The sequence below is a fragment of the Teleopsis dalmanni genome, chromosome 2 (assembly GCF_002237135.1).
Source record: "Teleopsis dalmanni isolate 2A chromosome 2, ASM223713v2, whole genome shotgun sequence".
Lineage (NCBI taxonomy): Eukaryota > Metazoa > Arthropoda > Insecta > Diptera > Diopsidae > Teleopsis > Teleopsis dalmanni.
In genome coordinates, this window is record NC_051847.1 from 176849202 (window position 1) to 176870096 (window position 20895).

Genomic DNA, 20895 nt, shown 5'->3' on the forward strand with positions numbered 1-20895 from the left:
AACATTCTTATATATCTTTGGGTTATTGTTCTACATTTTCTGGATTGTTCTTATATATTTATTAATACAATTAATAATGCGTGTTTGTTTTTTTGTCATACTTTGTCTTTATCTACAGATCAGATATGTGCTGATTTGTACTCAAAAATCTTTTTTGGTTCGGGGGTAAACGTAGCATCTGCTGATTCTTAAGTGCAGCTACTATGAATTCAAGTAGACTTTAATAACAATTTTCGGACATAAAATATACACATTAGTCTCATTTCTCATTAGTCGTTATTGACCATAATATTTCACATACGCAGGTTAAGTTATAGTAGTATGTATGGTGATTCCAATTGTTTAATAACGTATATCGATCTATTTTATTATCATATAAATCACGGAGATCTTAAATCATTTTAAACCTTTAATTTAGCATTAACAGGCTTTGAATTTTATTAAGTTTATTCGGAAAGTAAGTTCTATGCTGCACATGCTTTGAAATTATATGTATAGCACTTTTTTCATGTTTATAACAGCTTCGGCGAGATGCAAATTCACCATAAGGGTTATCTGTAAAGGGCGTATAAATGGGATTATTAGATTTTATCCTATTTGAATTTGACTAAGCTTCTGCAGTAAACGCTACACTGCACATACACTAAATAATGACAAAACATCTATAAAGCACTCTCTTCATCTTCAGTTGAGAGTTTCAGAAAGATGCTATCTCCTAACAATATTTTCAAACCGACAATGAGCCACTAACAAGTCTACCAAGTAGGATATCTCTGCGTTGCATCTGAATGAGATTATTGGATTTTTTCTTATTTAAATTTGATTAAGTTTCTCCAGAAAGTAAGCCTAACACTGCACATGCACTGAGTAAAGGTTAAGCCTATATAAAGTACTTTTTTCATCTGCTTAGCACCTTGGGTTAGACTCAATCTCCTTGCAGTGTTTCAAACCGAGAATACCCTATAAGCAAATTCAACATGAAGGATATCTTTACATAACATTAGAATGGCATCACCAGATTATTTTTCCTGTTTTGGAGGGATCAACTTAGCAAGTCACATAAAAAATAAGAAGAAATAACGAGGGCATTGAACTTTTCTACTACATTTTTAAGTTTGTGTCTGTATTAAAATTTTTATTAACTTGTTTTTTTTCACTTTTTATTTAATGTTTTTTTTTTAATGTTTATAAACTAAAGTAGATTTTCCAATGCACTAAATAATAATGTTTATATTGTAAGTCAATTTAAAAAATCTACTCACGATTTCAAGACTTCCGGCTAAACAGTGAGACAAAGTCAACATAGTCGAAATGAACTCTCAGAGTGGTGGGGTGGTATACTTCTCCAATTTTCGGTTTCGCCTGTGCGTTTGAGTTTAAAGTCGAGCGTGTATGGTTCAATTCAGTCAAAGAAGAGCCGTGAGCGCGAGTGGTTGGATTTAAAGCTTAAGTCTTAAGTCTGTCTTCAAAGTCTGTCTTTCGGATTGGCAGCAAACGTAGAAACAACCGCACATGAGTACAGAAACCAGTTTGTGTTTAAAGCGTTCGCCGATCCGCAAAAAGCAACAACAACGTTGATGAGGAAACGCGGTGCGCCGTGGTGCGATGACGGTGTCTTAATGGGCAAACCAGCAAAGTGATTCATAAGAAAGTTAACTGAAAAAGCAAGAAAAAAAAAAAAATAAAAAATACATGCATATTTTAAATAATCACAATAAAAGTTTATAATTATAATAAGTAAAATTGTTTTGTTATTATGCATGGAAATGAAAATAAGTGAAATTAATTAATTAATGCAAAATAATTTGTGTGAAATTTCATGTTGCGAATTAGTTGATTTTCAGCTCATTCAACCAGTTGACCACCACGTAGTCAATCATAAAATACAAAAATGATATTAATAAAATTTAGTGCTAACGGAAGTCGAGCTTCAGCGGATTGGCAAGGTCTACAACCACCAAAACAACCGAAACAACAAAAATTCCATCGCTGCTATTTGAGCAGTAAAATTTCATTTCTTCTCATCGCCACGCTCCTCTTTACGAATTTATGCAAATTAGCCAACGGTAAGTGAAGTGGATTATTTGTACCTCCCCATCAAACGCATCAGAAGTGGAAAAGTGGAACTGCACCCATTAAAATGAACAGATATTTTTCTAATTTATCTCTGAAGTTAGCGGAGCAAATCTCGTAATCATGAAAATAAAAATAAATCGAAAGAGAAATTCCACTTCACTTCCACTTTCGTGCGAAACTAGTGGAACTGGTATACCAGAGCAGAGCAGAGCAGAGCGAATTATGCGCTTACGAAAGATACAGCATAGAAATAGCGTAGACGCGTTGCCCTTGAGCCTTAGATACAAATTTAATAGCTTTCAATAAATTTTGTTATATTTACTTGTGATTAAAATGTATCTAATTAGTTCGGCTAGTATGCAAAAATGCGATTCCATGTTTGGAGTGCCATTTAACAAATTTATGTCGTTTAATAGAATATAAAACAGGCTATTATATTATTTGTTGGGCAGTTTTTTAAAGCAGTCTTAGATAGTATATAGTTTTGCAAATAATTATGCTACTTTAAAGTAAACTACTTTATGGTTGTATGTCTTATGAGAATATTATATTGACTCTTATGCTAAAAGCTAACAGGTCATTGTAATCTGGGTAACGATGCTAGGAGACTAAATATCCCTTTCAACCATATCTGCCGCAGTTGTGGGGAGGATGATGCAGGTGCCTCCCATCTGCATTGTTTCAATCCAGCACATGCGCGGCGCTGCTTAACATTTTAGAGGCTTTCTTTTTTGATGATCTTAAAGAACTCCATTTAAATAGTATCATAAGCTTTGACAAAGGTTCTAGATGGTTTTAGCCATTGGATTTTTTATAATACGGTAGCATAATGGGTCTATAGGCCTAAGCGGATCCCACTGGGATCGCCGGTATAACGTAAGCTAACCTATGCTTAAAGCTCCATTCTATATCAGACATAAAGATATACAATAAATAGATATACAAGAAATAGACTTGAGAATCGAGATTGTGCAAAAGTACATCAAAGCCAGAGCGCTGAAATTATGTGATTCTGAGAAAGCTAACAATAATATAGAATTTTGCTCTCTTAAAATAAATACAATATATATTCCATATATTCCATCTGGCATGAATAATCACCTTTCAATGGAACGTTTGATACAGTGCTTGCAGAATAGCTATAACAAACATTCAAATAGATCGTTTTTTTAAATTTATTGCTCCAAATTTTAAAATCTTTTATCTTAAAGCATTTTTTTGATTTGTAGTACTAAAATTACTATAAATAAGATATTTATAAGATATCATCCACTGTGTATGAGTATTATCATATTTCAAAGGAACACTTATTATAGTGAATCACCCAATTGATTACAGACTTTATTGTGTAAAAGTGACACACTCATTCCGTTTAATAAGAATGAGTGTGTCATGCGTCACTAAAGGACGCTGTTTGTGTACTAGATATTTCGGAAGGTGTTCCTTCAGGACTCTGAGTTATGGAAGTGTCTGATCTATAGTATCACAAGCCGTGATTACTTTCACTTAAGTGACTGTTAGTGCACAAGGTTATCACTTCAACACAATGCAACAATATTGTTAAATATTAGGTATAAAATGTTAGATTATTTGAGTATCTTCCTCAGTACATCTAACAATTCTGGTTCCTTTTGATATTATTTTTGATGACTTTTAGGCTGACAATAGTTCGAACATAACTTGATGGATGTTCGATTTTAAAGTGTCAAAAGCTTACATTTGTCCAAGTAAACACAATCGTAAATATAATCATAAACCCACAAAAAGGTCACTGACAGGATCGTAGCCAAAAATTTAATCGCAGCAGGTTCGTAAACTAAAAACAATTCTTTGGCGAGGATTTCAAATACAATGCTGGATCGTGTCAACATTTTTTTAACATGCAGTCATAACAAAAAGGATTAATAATGAATATATATATAAAGTTTTTCGAAGGGGGACTATATGTTCCTGGCCAGTGGTTACAAATCATATGATCTTGGTGACCGATTTACATCATCAAAACTTGAAATTACACGTCCGGTATATCTCTGACGTATTAAAACTGAAATAAATGGTGCTGTTAAAATCACATGGTGCTGTTAGAATTACATGGCTTCCACGTCCATATCTTCAACTTCACGTTAAAAAAAAAATTGGATAATGTGTAATGATCAGTATTAGATTCAGTAACGATCAGAATTAACTATTTGTGTCAAATCTTCATTGGTTTAAGAAAAAACTTTTCATCTTTAGACCAATTACTACACTATAAAATGTGTTTTCCTGGATGCAATGAACTTAAGACCGTTACTTATGGATTTTCAATATCCCAGATATGATTATTTTATTTGTTGTTATTTCACCAATTCTCATCAAAAACTGTAAAAATTTGTCACTACTTCAACAAATTCAGTGGTTGTTAAACGACACATACTGTAAAATGACAAATACTGAACTGATCATATGATAGTTGGGTTATGGTTCTGCTTGCCATATGATTCTGAAAGAGGAATGCTAATTCCGACCCACGAAATATATAATCTTTTGAAAGTATCTCAAAAGATCTAAGTGAGTTTCAATATTTTCTATGTTCTATGTTTTATATTTGCGACTATCATAATTATAAAAATATTTTTATAAATTATGATATTCTAAAGACATTTGTTCTTGGAATCTATTTTGAAATTTTTTTAAGACTTATTGAAGATACTTTTATTTTTAATCATATAAATAATTCTTAGGAAAATATTTTATTTTAAATTTATTTTCTACATAACAAAGCAATGACTTTAACAAAAAATTCTTGTGTAAAACAAAAGACTTCAATTGCTACAAAAACAACAAACTCGTTTTATCGAAGTTGCAGATTTTGTAATTTTTTACTCACTGGCTTTGATCTGATTGCAAAATTCACAAATATTTATTTCGTTGTATTGTTTTTGTTTTTAATTTTTACAATTCAAATTAATTAATTATTTTTAAAAAACTTTTTATTTAAAAACAAGTTCTTTACTTCGGATACAATTTTTTGATACTAAAAATTTATATACACATGCACTTTTTTTTATGAGAAGATAACATGATTATTAAATAAAACATATATATTTTGTTACTATGTGTAAATATGTTTATTATTTTTAACATTTTGAGATATATTTTAGACAAACATAATGCAGAAAATATATTTTTATAGCTTAATATGTCCCTTTATAATCATTTTCCAGTTAAACTGGCATAAAGTAAAATTATTTTCTTTAATAATATCAAAATCTAGCACTTTTTATATATACTTTCTTACATAGACTTTATTCATTTCCAGATAAAGTGAAAAAGTCTCCAAGAGCATTTACAAAGTGAACTTATTGACTTGTAGATATTTCTATTTTACAATGATAAGTCAATTATGAAGTAAATTCTCTCAATTTACTCATGCGTGAGTGGGTACTAAAATATATTAAGTGTTCACATAACAGCTAAAGTGCTAGCTAAATTCACTAAAAAAAGAAATAAAATAAGAAAATGAAATTTTAAATCGTCGATATAATTTATCAAAGTAATTAAGTTATATGTCTAGAGAAAATGTAATAATACTTATGAACTATTATATTCTACCAAGCGGGGTGTCCTAAGAGTATTTACTGTTTAATGTAGTTACCTTTTTTCTAAAAAAACAATACATTAATCGGATACCAGTTGATATCTACATTACAGTAAAAATGAGATTTTGGATAGTTGTTCCAATTTGACAAATTTCAATTCACTGCCTTTTTTGATACTTTTAAACTCAGCATATATGAAGAATGGAGCTATATAACTAGCAATAGAAATACTGCTAAGACCAGTCTCTATCAACATACCTTACAATAAAAGTACACACTTATGTTAAGGAGATTATTGCTTTTATATGAACAAACGAGTCTATTACACCTTTTTTCTTGGTCCAAAAAATGACAAGAATTGTTGTAGAATTGTTGATTAATTATATGAGATACAGAGTCTCAAGAAAATTTTTCCTAAAAAAATCATTCTTTATAAAAACCTACATATTAAAATTAATTTATTACAAAATATTTTTTGAGTTATTTTATACATATAATAAATAATTACCTTTTAAAAAGTATATAACTAACGGAACTCCAATATTTGAAAGAAATCACAATATCTCTATGAGATACCGAAAGACTTCAACTGCATTATTGTCAATTCAACATTATGCGATTTGGCGTAGAATACGATAATTATACAATGATTTATATTAAAATATAATATACATAGATATATACGATATAATTCTAAATCCCAATATTTACTTAAAATTTTGACTAGTAAGGATATGTAGCCGTTTTCTATACGAATAATATCTTCTATGCCTGCACTGCCATTTAATATAAGTTATGATTTGCGTGATCTGGAATTTTTGAGTCAAAATGGTATCAAATTTGTTAAAACCCTAGCATATAGTCTGTTTAAATTTTTAATAAAAAATAGCAAATAGTTAATAAAAAATAGCTTTTACAAAACAATGTACCTATGTACTACGTAGTACCTTAGATATATAGATACTATCAAGGAAGATCTTATCATACTAAACGTGACTACAGTACATCTTCGAACTCATATGAATATATAATAAAAAATTCAGAATAATTCAGAAAGGTGTCTTACTAGTATTATCTTGTTCCAATATTAGATGAAATATAAATTTATCTTAGATACATAGATACGATCGATGAAGTTCTGATCGCACTAAACGTGATATGAGTGTTTAAGAATATCTTCGAACTCATATGAATATACAATACAAAATTAAAATTATTATTATATATTATTATTAAATACTTTTATTTTGTTTCAAAATTGGTTGCCCAAAATCTAATATAATGAATACATAACTACTGAAAAGAATTTTTTACTGAAATAAAATGTTAGAAAAACTCTGTTTATACTATTATTATAAAGTTTGAGTATTTTACATATCAACCTAGGGATTTATGGTGCTCCCCTCATAGAATTACAGTATTTCTTCAAGTCCGAATTCATCAAAAAATTCTTTTGAATTTAATTTGAGTCTTAATATTTTTTTTTTATATGAAGATCCATTAAATAGTTCTTTCCTTTATTCATCTGTGCCAGGCAAATTCTCAGCAAGCGCTTTAAGGTCTCATTTTCTTCCCAAACTGTTGACACTAATCACAACGTCAATGTAGATGTGGCATATATATATTATATATAATTGATGTAGCTCACGAAATATTAATATTGTTATTAGGGACTAATATGCACTATAACCACAATCGATAATTCTAGCATAGTTTTAATTAAAGCACAATATGGGATTTATTCTTCCATTGTTTGTACAGAGATACAACAATATCATCTAAGTGATATATTAATCAAGAGTAGGTCATTCGCATAAAATATGCTTTGAACTTTCAATGTCCATTACAGAAAGTCTTCCATAATCAATATAAAAAACCAAACATAGTAAGGTGACACATTTTTTTGGATATACCCTTTGCTGAGATGAAGGATTCTTTCTCTTCACATTGACTTCAACTATTAAGTCAGCCATCGTTTTTTCGTTTAATTTATTCTAATCTTAAAATCATAGTTTTTTATTTTCAAATAATAAATAAAACATTTATGTTTCTATTTTATAGCTGCAGGCGATGATGAGGATGGACCATATCAAGGCAAATATTTAGGCAAATTAAACTCATATCACCATCAAGTAAAAATGCAATATATTATACCTATAGCGTCACTATGATTAAATATAAAAAATATTATTCAAGGTATCCGGTGATGTTTATGCTGTCAATGAGTATACATTCTTATTGATTGGTTTTAATTATGATGGTAATGGAGGTGATACATTCTTTTGGGCTGGAGCATCCAATCGTCCAGGTCCTCAGGGCTTTATAGTACCAGATGAATATAGCAAGTAAGTATAAGTGATATATTGGATTTTGAATTACTTCTTCACAATATTAATATTATTATTTGTTTAAGGACTAACATACTTGATCGTTACCATAATAAAGACTTTACACTGACTTTACCAGATCGTAAAAAAATTACTGAAATTAAATGGCTTGCAATTTACGATCTTAATACTCAAAATAATTTTGGTGATGTCTATATACCAGAAGAATTTGAACCACCACGTTCTCAAGATGGTGGTACATTATCACGCCGTAGTCATAATGTTAGTAGCAGTGGTATTGAGATATTAGATTCTAAAACAATACGTATCAAAGACTTTAACTATGATGGTTTGGGTAAGCGTACATTTTTTTGGGCGGGAGTAGGCGCACAGCCATCAAGTCGTGGTAGTAAAATACCAGATGAAATGGGCTAGTAAGTGATCACATAACTACTATATTGATATGGTTTAATATATATAATTTTTTTATTCATTAATAGTTTGGATCCTATACGGAAATATATTAAAGAAACTATAACAATTGAATTGCCTGGTGACAAAACTATATTTGACATAGACTGGATAAGCATTTATGATTTAGCTGACAATGAAAACTATGGTCATGTACTGATAACAGATAATTTGAATGTACCACCTTCTTTGGTCAAAATAACACCTTATGAATTTTCGCTGCCAAATTGTCGACAATTACATAAAAATCTTCAAGTTTCGTGGGAAGTTTTTGGACCACAAATTACGTTACAACTATCAGGGCAGGTAGAGAAAAATGATTATATGTCGTTTGGTATATCTGGTTCGGAGAGCTCTAGTCAAATGATAGGCGCTGATGTAGTTGTGGCATATATTGATGATATACGTGGTTATTCGGTGGATTATAATATAACCTCTTTAGCACCTGTGAGTTACATAAAAAAATATATATTTATTTAATTTATATTAATGACATTTTCTTCTTTTAAGTGCGTACAAGTTCTGGGACAAAACAAAGGCGTATGTCGGGATGACGTTGTTGGTGGTTTGGATAGTTTTCAATTAAATACTTACAGTCGTAAAGATGGAATCAATACAATCACTTTCCGTAGAACTTTGATTTCATGTAAGTTTATATATTTTCTTTCATATATTAAATCATAATGTAACTAAACTGCTTTATAGCTGATTCTGGAGATAAGGAAATACGCCTTGATAAAAGCAATTACGTTGTGTGGGCTCTTGGACAGTTGGATTCTAATAATGAACCAGCTTATCATAACATTTATCCAAAGAGTGATATATTAATTGATTTTAATACAACTGAACCGGTTAACGATTGCTTTAGTTTTACAAAACGGGCGGATAGTCCAGTACAAGTGTGGGAGAAAGTGCGAATACAAGATCCGTATGTTTATTTTATATTTAATTTATATTCAATGTTAATTCAGAAACGCAATCTATTTTTAGCACGATTCGTACTTTTAATGCATATTTGGGACCTTCCGGTGCTTTGCGAGGTTATCAAGGTCTTACTGGTTAGTAATAGAGAGAAATCATTTAATATATATGATATATAATTTATAAAAGTATAATAACCTACTTAATACCCCATTTTGTAATTTTTTGGTAATATGGCCGGGTTTATTAATCTTTAATATATACATAGAGATAATGATACATGAATCTTAAAATGTGAAATGTGTTAAAGTTTTTAATTTGATCTTTAAGTTACACAGTTGTTGTGGTAATCCAAACTGGCAACATAAGAAGAAGAAATATGGATGGATTACTAAGTAAAAATTATAATTAAAATAAAGATTTATGAAGAGTCGGTGGAATTGTATAGAGATCAAATTTGTATATACAGCATATAAAATGGGAGTGTTAGTGAAAAGAACTTGGGGCAAGGTAAAAAGACCATGCCAATTTGATGTAACCTAGTAGCAAATCAATTTAAGCTCAAATTTCTGTGTACAACACGACTGACAAACAAATGGGTGATGCTCTAAAAAGTAGAGTAGGTGTGTCCCAAACACCTTTGAGATAAAAGTTTCTTTGAGCAATTCTTTTGCACTAGAACTCATCTGAATCTTTCTTGATTTCAGTATAATTTTTATTGTACGTAGGAGACTTAAAAGGAATAAGATAAATAAATACAAACTAGTCTTAATCTGAGCTCAAATATGTGCACTATATTGGTTATTCTCGATCTACTGATTTTGCTTCTCTTTGAATAGACACGATCTAATGTATAAACTGAATTTATCGCGGAAATTTAAAAAAGAAACCATCTCCCACTTTCTTTCAGAAGAAATCCTGTAACTCGTAATCAGATATACGTTTCTAAACAAAGTTTTTGAACGATGGAATCGAGAAACAATATGTTAATAAACAAATCTCATTTGGACAAAATGGAAAAAAAAATCACAGAGACTTCCCTCAATGTGAAGAAATAAAATCTCTATACATATAGATGTCATCAGTGGCATATGTCAACACGCTTTTAGAATAGGTATTAAGTCCAATGACTACTCCAGCAGCTGCGGTGATGAGAAGCAAGATATGTCCATCAAACAACTGATTTATTTCTATGCAGCGCTAAATACGAGTAAATGAATAAAAACATTAAAATCCTATTAGAATTATGTGGTCTCACAACCTGGCAATTTGGAATAATTTTGTCAACTGCTGAGAAATTTACTTAATGTCATAAACTAGTGTTATATGTTAAGTTTTCTTTCAATCAATAAATTGTATTATACAAAAAGTTCACTCCTTTACACTAAGCAAACAGTTCATGTAATAAATTGATGAGTTCCTGAGCGAAACCATCAGAATTAAAGCCCTCCCACTATTTTAAACATGTATTAATTTTGGCTTTCCATCTGAAAAAATTAAAAAAAAAGCATTATTATTATTATCTTATCTTATTATAATTATTATTAATCTGACTTACATGTTAAATTATTTATTTATGTTTTAAATCTCTAACAATTTATTTATGTTTCTGATAATTTGCAGGTCATGTTTCCAGCGGTTTAGCTTGGTATATAAATGGCTATATGATACCAGAATTATATTTAAAACGTGGCTTAACATATTTCTTTAAAGTAAATATTAACTAAAACTTTATAATTTATCTTGATAATTTTAATTTATTATTTAATTATTTACAGGTAAAGGGTGGCAATAATCCACATTCTCCAGAACATTATCAACCATTGATAATAACAGACGAACCACACGGTGGTTATGATCGACTTAGTGATGCAAAACAAAGTGAGATACGAGTTTTAGCTGGCGTTGAATTTACGCGTAGAGGTCGTCCAAAGCCGACAGCAGCTGGACCACTATGTTTGTCGAAGTATCCACTCAATTACGATCGTCGCTTAGATGATAATTTTCCAAGTTTTAAAAAATTCAATCGTTCCTTGATTTCTGTTTGTAGCAGTGAAGATCCTGCTTTACTAGAAATTACTCCGAACATAACATGGCCGGATACAGTATACTATAATAGCTTCACCCATGCAAATATGGGTTGGAAAATACATATTGTCGACAGTTACACTAATCTGCGTAATAGTGGTAACAGTAGAGTCTTCAAATTAGCAAGTAACTATTATATGCATATTGTGACATATACTGCATTAATGCTATTTGCAATTTATGGATTAGCTCCTAATCGTGTGATTATAACATAAATTCCTGCCTGTAGTTTATTTAAGTGTAATTAGCAATATATTTCTAAGTATATATCGTAAACGACTGAAGTCATACATGTCCAAATAAATTACTCATACTAATAATTTAAACGTCAACGTCACAATGTATACATTTTTTTCAAAATAAAATAAATTGTTTTATGTAAATAAAAATAGTTTTGCATTAGTTTCCATTCAAAAAATTTAATTTCAGTTTAGAATTGCAATAAAATATCTATACAATGTTTGTGAATAATTGCGTATGTGTAGCATAATTATGTATAAGCTTTTATAATGACAGTGAGTTTGTATATAAGCAATTGTATATTTAAATTTACATATATGGTTAGTAAGTCTATATAAATGATTATTAATAGTTATAATTATAGTAGTATTACAATATCTTTAATATATATATAATATATATATTTTTAATAATGTGAGAACTCATAGATCTATATATTTATTATATATATGTATAATGAGATTGGCGTTAGACTTATTGTAAATAAAATATTTTATCTCGATGATTATTAGCAATTTTTGCTTAGTATAATTTAAGTTCAATGTTACAAAATTGATCATTTTTATGTATAAATTTAAGTAATTCCTTTCTAAAGACAACAAGCAATATTAACACATTTTAATTTAGACTATATCATTAACCTTGATTTAAAACTAATTAAGTATTGCAATTAATATCAATTTGTTTGCATACGCATTTATTCCTACTTTTGTTGTCTTAATATATAAGTGTCTATTAATATTTTAAATCATTTTTATATATGCGATATGTTATATTATTGCACAAATATTTTATTGCAAGTTTATATTAAATTTTATTAAAAAATTCTGACAACTTTATGTATGAGAACACAATTACTTATTTGGCACTGAACTGTCTTTGAGAGTAGAAATCGTTATCATTGCCAACGTCTAAGCAAAATATATAGAAATACTATTAAAATATTAGTCTGAAATTAAAAAGTCACTAAGAAAGATTTCTTTAATGTTTACGTGAAGTAATATAAAAAAAATATGTATGGAAATGTTACTAATAATGAAATCATGAAATCTTTCTCAACTTTAATCAAAGTATTATTTTTAGAAATTTTATTATTTTGTATATTATTTACGCAAAATTCCATAATTATCCATGTAATTATATGCTACAATATTAATAGACACTTTTACATGATCAAAGAACTTAATAATAATAATTTTACTTTATAGACTGTAGTTAACGTTTCTCTTTGCAATGAGAAAAATACTACAGATATAAGAATACACAATACTACAGCACTTTTTATTATCACTTTTTTTTATATATTTTTTTTTATATTTTTTACTATTTTTTTAGTTATAATTTATATATGAGTTTTTTTTTAGTTACATACTGATATCTTTTGAACAATAATTTCGCATAAAATTTTTCTACAACGTTTAGGGTTCGTGCTGTTCAACAAAAGCTTCTAGAACTTTTGGTATTTCATTCTTATATGGAATCTTATATTTACTCAGAACTGTGGCTGCTAGACACTTAAGTGTAACATAATTTAACAGGTGTACGGTGTTGGTGGGATTGCTAGCTATTAGATTGAAAGGACGTTCATCTGATTTGTTTGGTTGGTCTAAATCAGCTCCATTATCCAACAACAGCAAAATAATCTAGAACAAAATATTGTTAAATAAAAATATTTTATTTGAAATATTTTATAAATAATAACGAGTTATAATTAAATTTATTTTTAAAGTATGACAAAAAGTATTTAACTCTGTCCTTTTAAATTTGAACCGCAGTCACTTTTTAGATAACTGACTTAATACCTTTACTTAACTTCAGATATTCTAACATCGAGTTTTGTCAATTCTTTATTAGAATGAACGCATAAATCACAGCTATATATAACTGAATTAACTAATAATAATTTATGTGAACAATTTTTCAACGACATTATATGCTACGTAATTTATTTTTCAGATATTTGACTTCAAAATTAGAAATTTTTACATGAAAACTATGACGAAATGTGACGAAAGAAACTATATTTAAATAGAACGGTTTTAACAGTAATAAATATATTTTTTTTTTGAATGTAAATTAAAAGTATTATTATGCTTGAAAATGTGAAAAAATTTAAATTTATTTTTAAAGTCAATTATGACAAAAAAATATTTTTAAATAGAATGTGAAAAAATTTAAATTTATTTTTAAAGTCAATTATGACAAAAAAAATATTTTTAAATAGAATGTTTTGCACAGTAATAAATTATTGCGAATTATATTTTTTTGTAAATAACTCTTATTCTTCTATCATAATTAAAAAAAAAAATCAAAATTACTTTTTAATGCAAATATGACGAAAAACACTATAATTAAGTAGAAGGGTTTGAACAGTAATAAATTACTGTGAATTATTTTTTTTTGTTTTCGTCATAAAAAATTAAATTGTTTTCGTCATAAAAAAATTATTATAATTAAAAATAAAAAAATAAAAAAATTTTAATTTATTTTTTATAGCAAATATAACGAAAGCAACCATTATTAAATAGAATGGTTTAAACAGTAATAAACTACTGTTCGTGATTAAAAGACGATTATTTTTTAAAATTAATTATAAATATTATTATAATTAAAAATATAAAAAAACATAAAACATATTATGACGAAAGAAACATTTTTGAATAATGTGAGTTATATTTCTCTTTATAAAAAAGCATCATTTTTAATATTAAATATAAATTATTATTGTATTTAAAAACTCCTTAAATTTTTATACAAAACTAAAACGTATATAACCGCATTAATTATTTTCAAATAAAAAAATAATGTGCTTACATCGTTGTTAAAATTATATGGCTGTGCAGCGACATGTAACGGTGTTGATTTTGCCTCATTTTTGGCATTGACATCCATGCCGCAGTCAAGTAAAAGTTTTATTACTTCAGAATTGGGAAATACAATCTGCAATTAGAAAATATATTTTTAAATCCAATTCAATATTTATATATATTATTTAAGAAAATTAATTCTTTACCGATGCATTGTTTTCATCACTTAAGTAACCGCTTTTAATAACATTTAAACGAGATACACATAGATGCAGTAACGTATCACTTGTACAAGCACTACGAACGTTTAATTTCACCAAATCACGCACAGCACAAAATTGGAATTTCTTTTGTTCCTCCGTACGTGCTGTAGAATTGAGCAAATATATCAAATGGGCTATACACTTTAGCATACGATCAAAATTTTCTTGCTGCTTCCTGAAAACTGGACGAATTTGTAAAAGATCATGCGCTTCATTTATTGGGCCAGTTAAAAGCTTAAACACAGCATGTATATCATTAAATAATGGCAATGATTCTTTTTCGATAAAATCCGGTTCATTGTTTCGCCTACTTTGCGCAGATGTTGGTTGATTATTCGAGTTATTATTTCGACTTGCACGATCGTATAAATCAAGCATCAAGCGTACTAGCGCCTGTGCAGCAAAGCACGTATCAAAATGCAATATAGAGGAATGTTCAACCCGTATTTCCAATAGTAAACGCCACAAATCGATACAACGCTGCAGTTGCAGTGAGTCTGCATAGGATGCACCACGAAAAGTTAAACGGAATAGCATATCTTTATGAGCTGTTCCAAGTATGCGTTCACAAATCAATAAACTTTGTATACGCATTGCATCCATATCAGCGTGTATGTTATCAAGCTCTTCCAACGTTGTGAACTCAACTGCATTGTTGTAAGCATGGCGTAAGGGAACTTTTGGTCGTTTTTCTGCAAAATAAAAATTCATTAAATAAATTATGAAATTATGAAAAACTGGTCTCAACTTTAAAAACTCCATTACCTATGTAGGGAGAATGTGACGCACGTATATGATGTGCTAAACGCCAATGCAAGATTGCGACACGACTTTCATTGTGTTCGTCTAAAAATGTCGAACCTATCAATTAATAAGTGTTAATATAATTTTCTACATCCAAAAATATAAAATATAAAATTATACCAATTAATTCGTGAGATTCAGCAAGTCGTTCAGCGGAATAAGTTAAATGAGTTTTTAAATAGTCAAAGATTTGATGAGCGCCTTTTAAGCATGCTGTTCTCAATGCATCGTCACCGTAGCGACTTTTGGCATATGGATTGGCACCATGTTCTAGTAAAAGTTTTGTTGTTTCCAGTCTACAAAAATAAGTAGCAAAACAAGAACATTACTTCAGTTAACGTAATATATTTAAGATATAGATAGTTGTGATCTGTTGTAATTTATATTGACATTATTTCCTATTTAATTTGAAATTGAGCAATCATCTTAAAAACCCAGTTTTCTTAATTTTTATTAAAATAAGTACAATAGATATAAAAAATTATAAAATAATTTGCACCATTTGATGCACATCACATGATGCACTAATGAAGCGCATTGCTTTACTTCCCAATCGAATTTTATTGTGTGATATTTAATCTCAAAAATATCATAAGCTGAGCTTACTTTCAATGATATGGCATTATAAAAATGTGAGATATTCGCAAGGATATCTTGTTGTTAACAGATCTGCAGGGATCTGTGAAGGAATTTTAAGACGAATACATGGGTTAGGATGTGGATGGCTATTAGTTGTGTGAGATGGGAATGGGAATCCCAAAGGCTTGGGAATGGGTGGAAACCAGTTGGACTGATTAACGGATATACTAACGTAATTAAATTATACATTGAAACTGTTGAATTACCTTACTTATAATTGGTATTGTAGTAATTTGAAGAAATCTTAAGACCAGGAAACATGGATGAATTACAAGAAGAATATATGTGCTGATATAGGGTATCGGCAGGTAGGTGAAGGGAGGGAAAAACACATATACACGACATATGTCAAATGAACACATACCTGCTTGTATGTAGCCCTTTAAGGGGATGTTGAACGGCACTTGATCGTCTTCGACGAGTGGCCCCGGGACGTAGACACGGCCGTTCTTCCCTCCTCCCTCTTCCCATACCCTTACCCTAAATACCACCCATCCACATCGCAATACATGTATTCGTCTTGTGATCCTTCTTGTTTTTCAGATCTCGGCGAGCTACAACAACAACAGGCGAAGGGAGGGTGTTGCGTAGAATGAGCGGAAATGTGTTGGTAAGGTGAGTGCTAGTTGTGACTAGCTTAAGCCAAGGTTAAGGATTACTGTCATTTCGATAAAACGAAAACTTAAATCAATAGTGCTCAAATTGGTGTGTGAGTTAGTTGAGATATGGTTGGGGCTACATCCCGGAGTTATTTACTGACAAACCTTATTCAACTGGAATAATACTTAATTGAGTTCATAACGTATTCGTTTCATTTACACAGCAATGAAGGCATGACTTACGTTATTATATAAGAAGTACTACTTGACAGTACTAAAATATGAAAAACAAGAAGAAAAGTCGAAAATAAACTGACAAATAAACGTACAACAAAAATGCTATAAATAAGCAGATAACATGAAAATGATAAAATGGTGAATAAAAGAGCTGTGACGGTTGAAAATTTCTGAAAACCCTCTATGTAATCATTTTTTAGTAAATTATATATTGAACACATTTTGTTGCTCTGGAACCCATGACTCATTTCCTCTTCAAGCTTATATCTTTATTCTAAAACTTACCTGTGTTCTTGTATGGCATAGTGAAGTGCAGTCTTTTCTTGTACATCTTTCGCATTTACATCGGCGCCCTTTTGAATTAAATACAAACATAGTTCAGTTGACTGGACAGAATTTATTAAACAAGTGCCACCATTACTATTTGGTTTTTTGATATCGGCACCGTTCTCTACTAAATAGTGTACTGCAATAAAAATAATCAAATATAAGAATATAAAGAGTTTATACAAAAATGTAAAAGCTTACCAATTTCAACATGGGTCATAAAACAAGCGCTTCTTACTGGTGTTGAACCCGAATCTGATGTTGCATTTATATCACATCCTACGCGTATTAAGTATTTAACTATTGGCAATTGTCCAGACACTACAGCACACCAGAGTGGTGTTACGAAATGATATGTACGATCTGCCGGTACTTCGTATAGACCGCGCTGTTCTATGTCTGCTTCACAAACCGTTATCAAATACTCTGCTATAGGAACGCACCCACGTTTACAAGCGATGAAAAGTGGTGCACAGCCATTACGCACTTTTTTAACTATCTCACGACGTGTTTGGCGGCTATGACTATGAGATTATATGAAAATAAATTATTAGAGTATTGGTTTTTATATAAAAAAGTATAAAATTATTTGTCACATATAGTGTTATGGATGGTAAAAAAAGCAAAATAATTATATCTGTTTCAAATAGCTTCCAGTACGCCAATGCCCCGAAACAACAGATGTTGGTCAACACTTCTGTCAGAGACTCAGCAGGTAAGTTAAAAAGAATAACATGAATATTTAGGATTCAAAAACTAAAGAAGGGCTACGAAACAAATTCAAATTTAGAAGTAGAACCACTGAACAGACACCTCATAGAAGTGGGCAGGTTTTTCCGCCTTAATCCAGGGTTGTGTGCGATATCGTAATCTGAGCTAGAACAGTTGTTACTGCACGGAGAAGTAGTTAGCCCGGGGTGTATTGACAACTTTGTTACAGACAACCGTGGTCTCCAACATACTTCTTACGTCGTAATTTTCTTTCTACAGGCCTGTCGATCAGGATATAGGTATACGAAACTATTTCTGAAAACTGACAGATTTACCAACACCACATTATCAAATCTAAGAATGGTTACAGGCTCCTCGGGGATGTATGTAGATCTGAGATCAGTTATTGCTTAGTCTCATGAAGTGATAAACAATAATCAAGGTGTAGAGGGTGGTTATGAAGAAACCTCACAGTTAGTAAAGAGTAAAAGTGCTCAAGTGCACTGACTCAACTAGCCTCAACATTATAATAATATATATTTGGTAGGTTTCTGTCATTTGTTACACTTACATATAAGATGTTCCAGTGGTTAGTCGCCACTGATGTCTGGTATTTATCGATACCGGTAGGGGGTTACTGTGTGTAGTACAGTGGTTGATCCGTTTGCAAGAGCGCAGAGGATGGAATGCCTGTGATGGTGTTGATACACTCAGAATGTAGATATATAAATTTACTGAATTTGATTTTATTTATTATGTGAATTTTGTTCGTATATTTCAGCAATATACCGAAGACATGGGCTTGTAGCTACATTAATAATTGGTTATGGGTCCATTATTATTTACAGTTTTTTATATCTCTATACTTTTTAGAACTCTTATTTTTGAATTTAATTAGCGCGTGGGATTCTTGGCACAAGATCAAGATTAATGATAATCATATAGTTATGGATTAGATAACCCATATCTAAGTATCCAGATAGTACTAGATAACCCATATAGATTATCTTTTATTTTAGATTTTATTTCTAACCACATTATACAATATTTTCTATGCGAAAACAGCCAATAATGTAGATCTTAAGCATAATATCGAAACGAAAGTAAATTAACAATGCCATTCTACATAATTAAAAGCTAATTTATTTAAATATTGATTTGTGCAACCCCCCACCAATGAAAAAGAAACGTAAATAGATGTAGGGAAAACTGTGCGATTAAAATTATTTTTGGAACTAATTTATTGCATTCATTTTATAATACGTAAGCAAATTCATGTATAATTTAAATATTATATATAATATATACATATTATATGTAATCTATGTATGCAAATAATTAACACAGCAACAAAATGCAACAAGGAAGTCTGCAGTAAATGTACAAAGTTCAAAATTATTTAAACGAAAAAAAAAACCACAGCTGATAAATTGCCAAGTTCATTGACGCCGCATATTAATAAAAATGCCTAAATTATATATGTAATGTTAATATTAAATGAATATTAAATAAAATTTTAAGTTTGAATTGAATTAACCTAAATTCATAGAAAATCATAGAAATTTAAAATGGAGGATATTTTGCATATGAACTTACAGTTCCAATTTTTGCCGTAAAGTTTTCGATAAAATGGAGTCTTCAGTGCAGGTTTTGCATTCCTCAATAAGATCGTAATTCAGTTTGGAGATTCTTTTTTGCAAACTCGGTGCACCTAGTGCAAGCATACAGACATTATCGCGCATTCCGAGTTCACTATCTGCGTTGATGGAATTACACATCGCAAGTAGTCTGCGCTGATGTCTGGTTAGTCGATTGGCCGACGTCTTGGTTTTGTTTATTTCTCAGCGCACTTGCGCGACTATTAAAATACCGAATATAGAGCACGTCAGCAGGTGCTCAATTTTCATACGCACTTAAAACAAAACAAAAAAATATATAAGTGCTATTTTTCAACTTCTTGTCGTTGGTGGGATTGAGATTACACAAGTGCTATGATTTTTTTCTTATTCGACGATTTCCCTCGCTTCCATGTACCGTACACAATTTTTTACACTGTAATACAAACCAAATGTACATACATAGATTAAAAATAGCACTGTTATTAACAAATGAATGTGTAAATACATACAAAATTTTTTTACTGCATTAACGTTAATTTTGCGAAATTAATTGAATTGCAAATTCAATTTTGCGAACTTTTTACATATAAATTTTTATTATTCTATTTTTATTCCTATTTTAATTTAAAATTTAAACATTTTACAGATAAAACACATATTCTAATTTATCAAGAAAAATATACACAGAGCAACGAAACTTCAATTTATTGAAATGATATGAGAATGGAACACAGAAGGCGAGTGACAATAAATTCATTTTTACGTCTTGGAAAAATTTTTAAAAAAGTGTTCATATTATGAGAAATTAAAGTTTCACAAAAACAAAACTCGGTAATACGTTTATACGAAATTATAAAAATACCCGTTAAAAACATATTTTAAAAAGGGGTATTAATTTTCTTCAATTATATGTAATATGGTAAAGGCATCTAAAGAAAATTACATAAATAAGAGAAGTTTTCGGATTGAATTCATTAATTCAACATCATTAAACTTTCATGAATAATTCGTTTCTGTGTAATTATTGTAGATAGGTATTATATATTAAGTCTGTTCCACTAGCTACTAGTGGTAACTTTGAGTAACACTGTGTATACATAATTGCGTTCTCGTTTTCGAGTAAATGAGATCATTTGAGAACGTAATATCCCTGTCGGAATTTAAAAATGCTGCACAGACTTTACT

At 29.8% G+C, this 20895-nt stretch overlaps 2 protein-coding genes across 2 annotated transcripts; one reads left to right on the forward strand and one right to left on the reverse strand.

The window, feature by feature from the left end:
- Positions 1-1751: 1751 nt before the first annotated feature.
- Positions 1752-11855, forward strand: LOC119684155 (protein Skeletor, isoforms B/C-like). Its single transcript, XM_038098124.1, has 10 exons — positions 1752-2066; positions 7719-7789; positions 7854-8002; positions 8071-8418; positions 8485-8902; positions 8966-9101; positions 9161-9383; positions 9446-9513; positions 11000-11088; positions 11155-11855. The coding sequence occupies exons 1-10, from the start codon at positions 1892-1894 to the stop codon at positions 11677-11679; spliced, it is 2202 nt and encodes a 733-aa protein (XP_037954052.1). The 5' UTR covers positions 1752-1891; the 3' UTR covers positions 11680-11855.
- A 1265-nt stretch (positions 11856-13120) lies between these two features.
- Positions 13121-20259, reverse strand: LOC119677666 (protein fem-1 homolog A). Its single transcript, XM_038089114.1, has 9 exons — positions 20220-20259; positions 19688-20143; positions 17582-17904; positions 17339-17519; positions 15699-15874; positions 15540-15635; positions 14718-15466; positions 14519-14644; positions 13121-13347 (listed from the first exon to the last, which is right to left on the reverse strand). Exons 2-9 carry the CDS (start codon positions 19867-19869, stop codon positions 13123-13125), a joined length of 2058 nt encoding a protein of 685 aa, XP_037945042.1. The 5' UTR covers positions 19870-20143; positions 20220-20259; the 3' UTR covers positions 13121-13122.
- Positions 20260-20895: the final 636 nt, after the last annotated feature.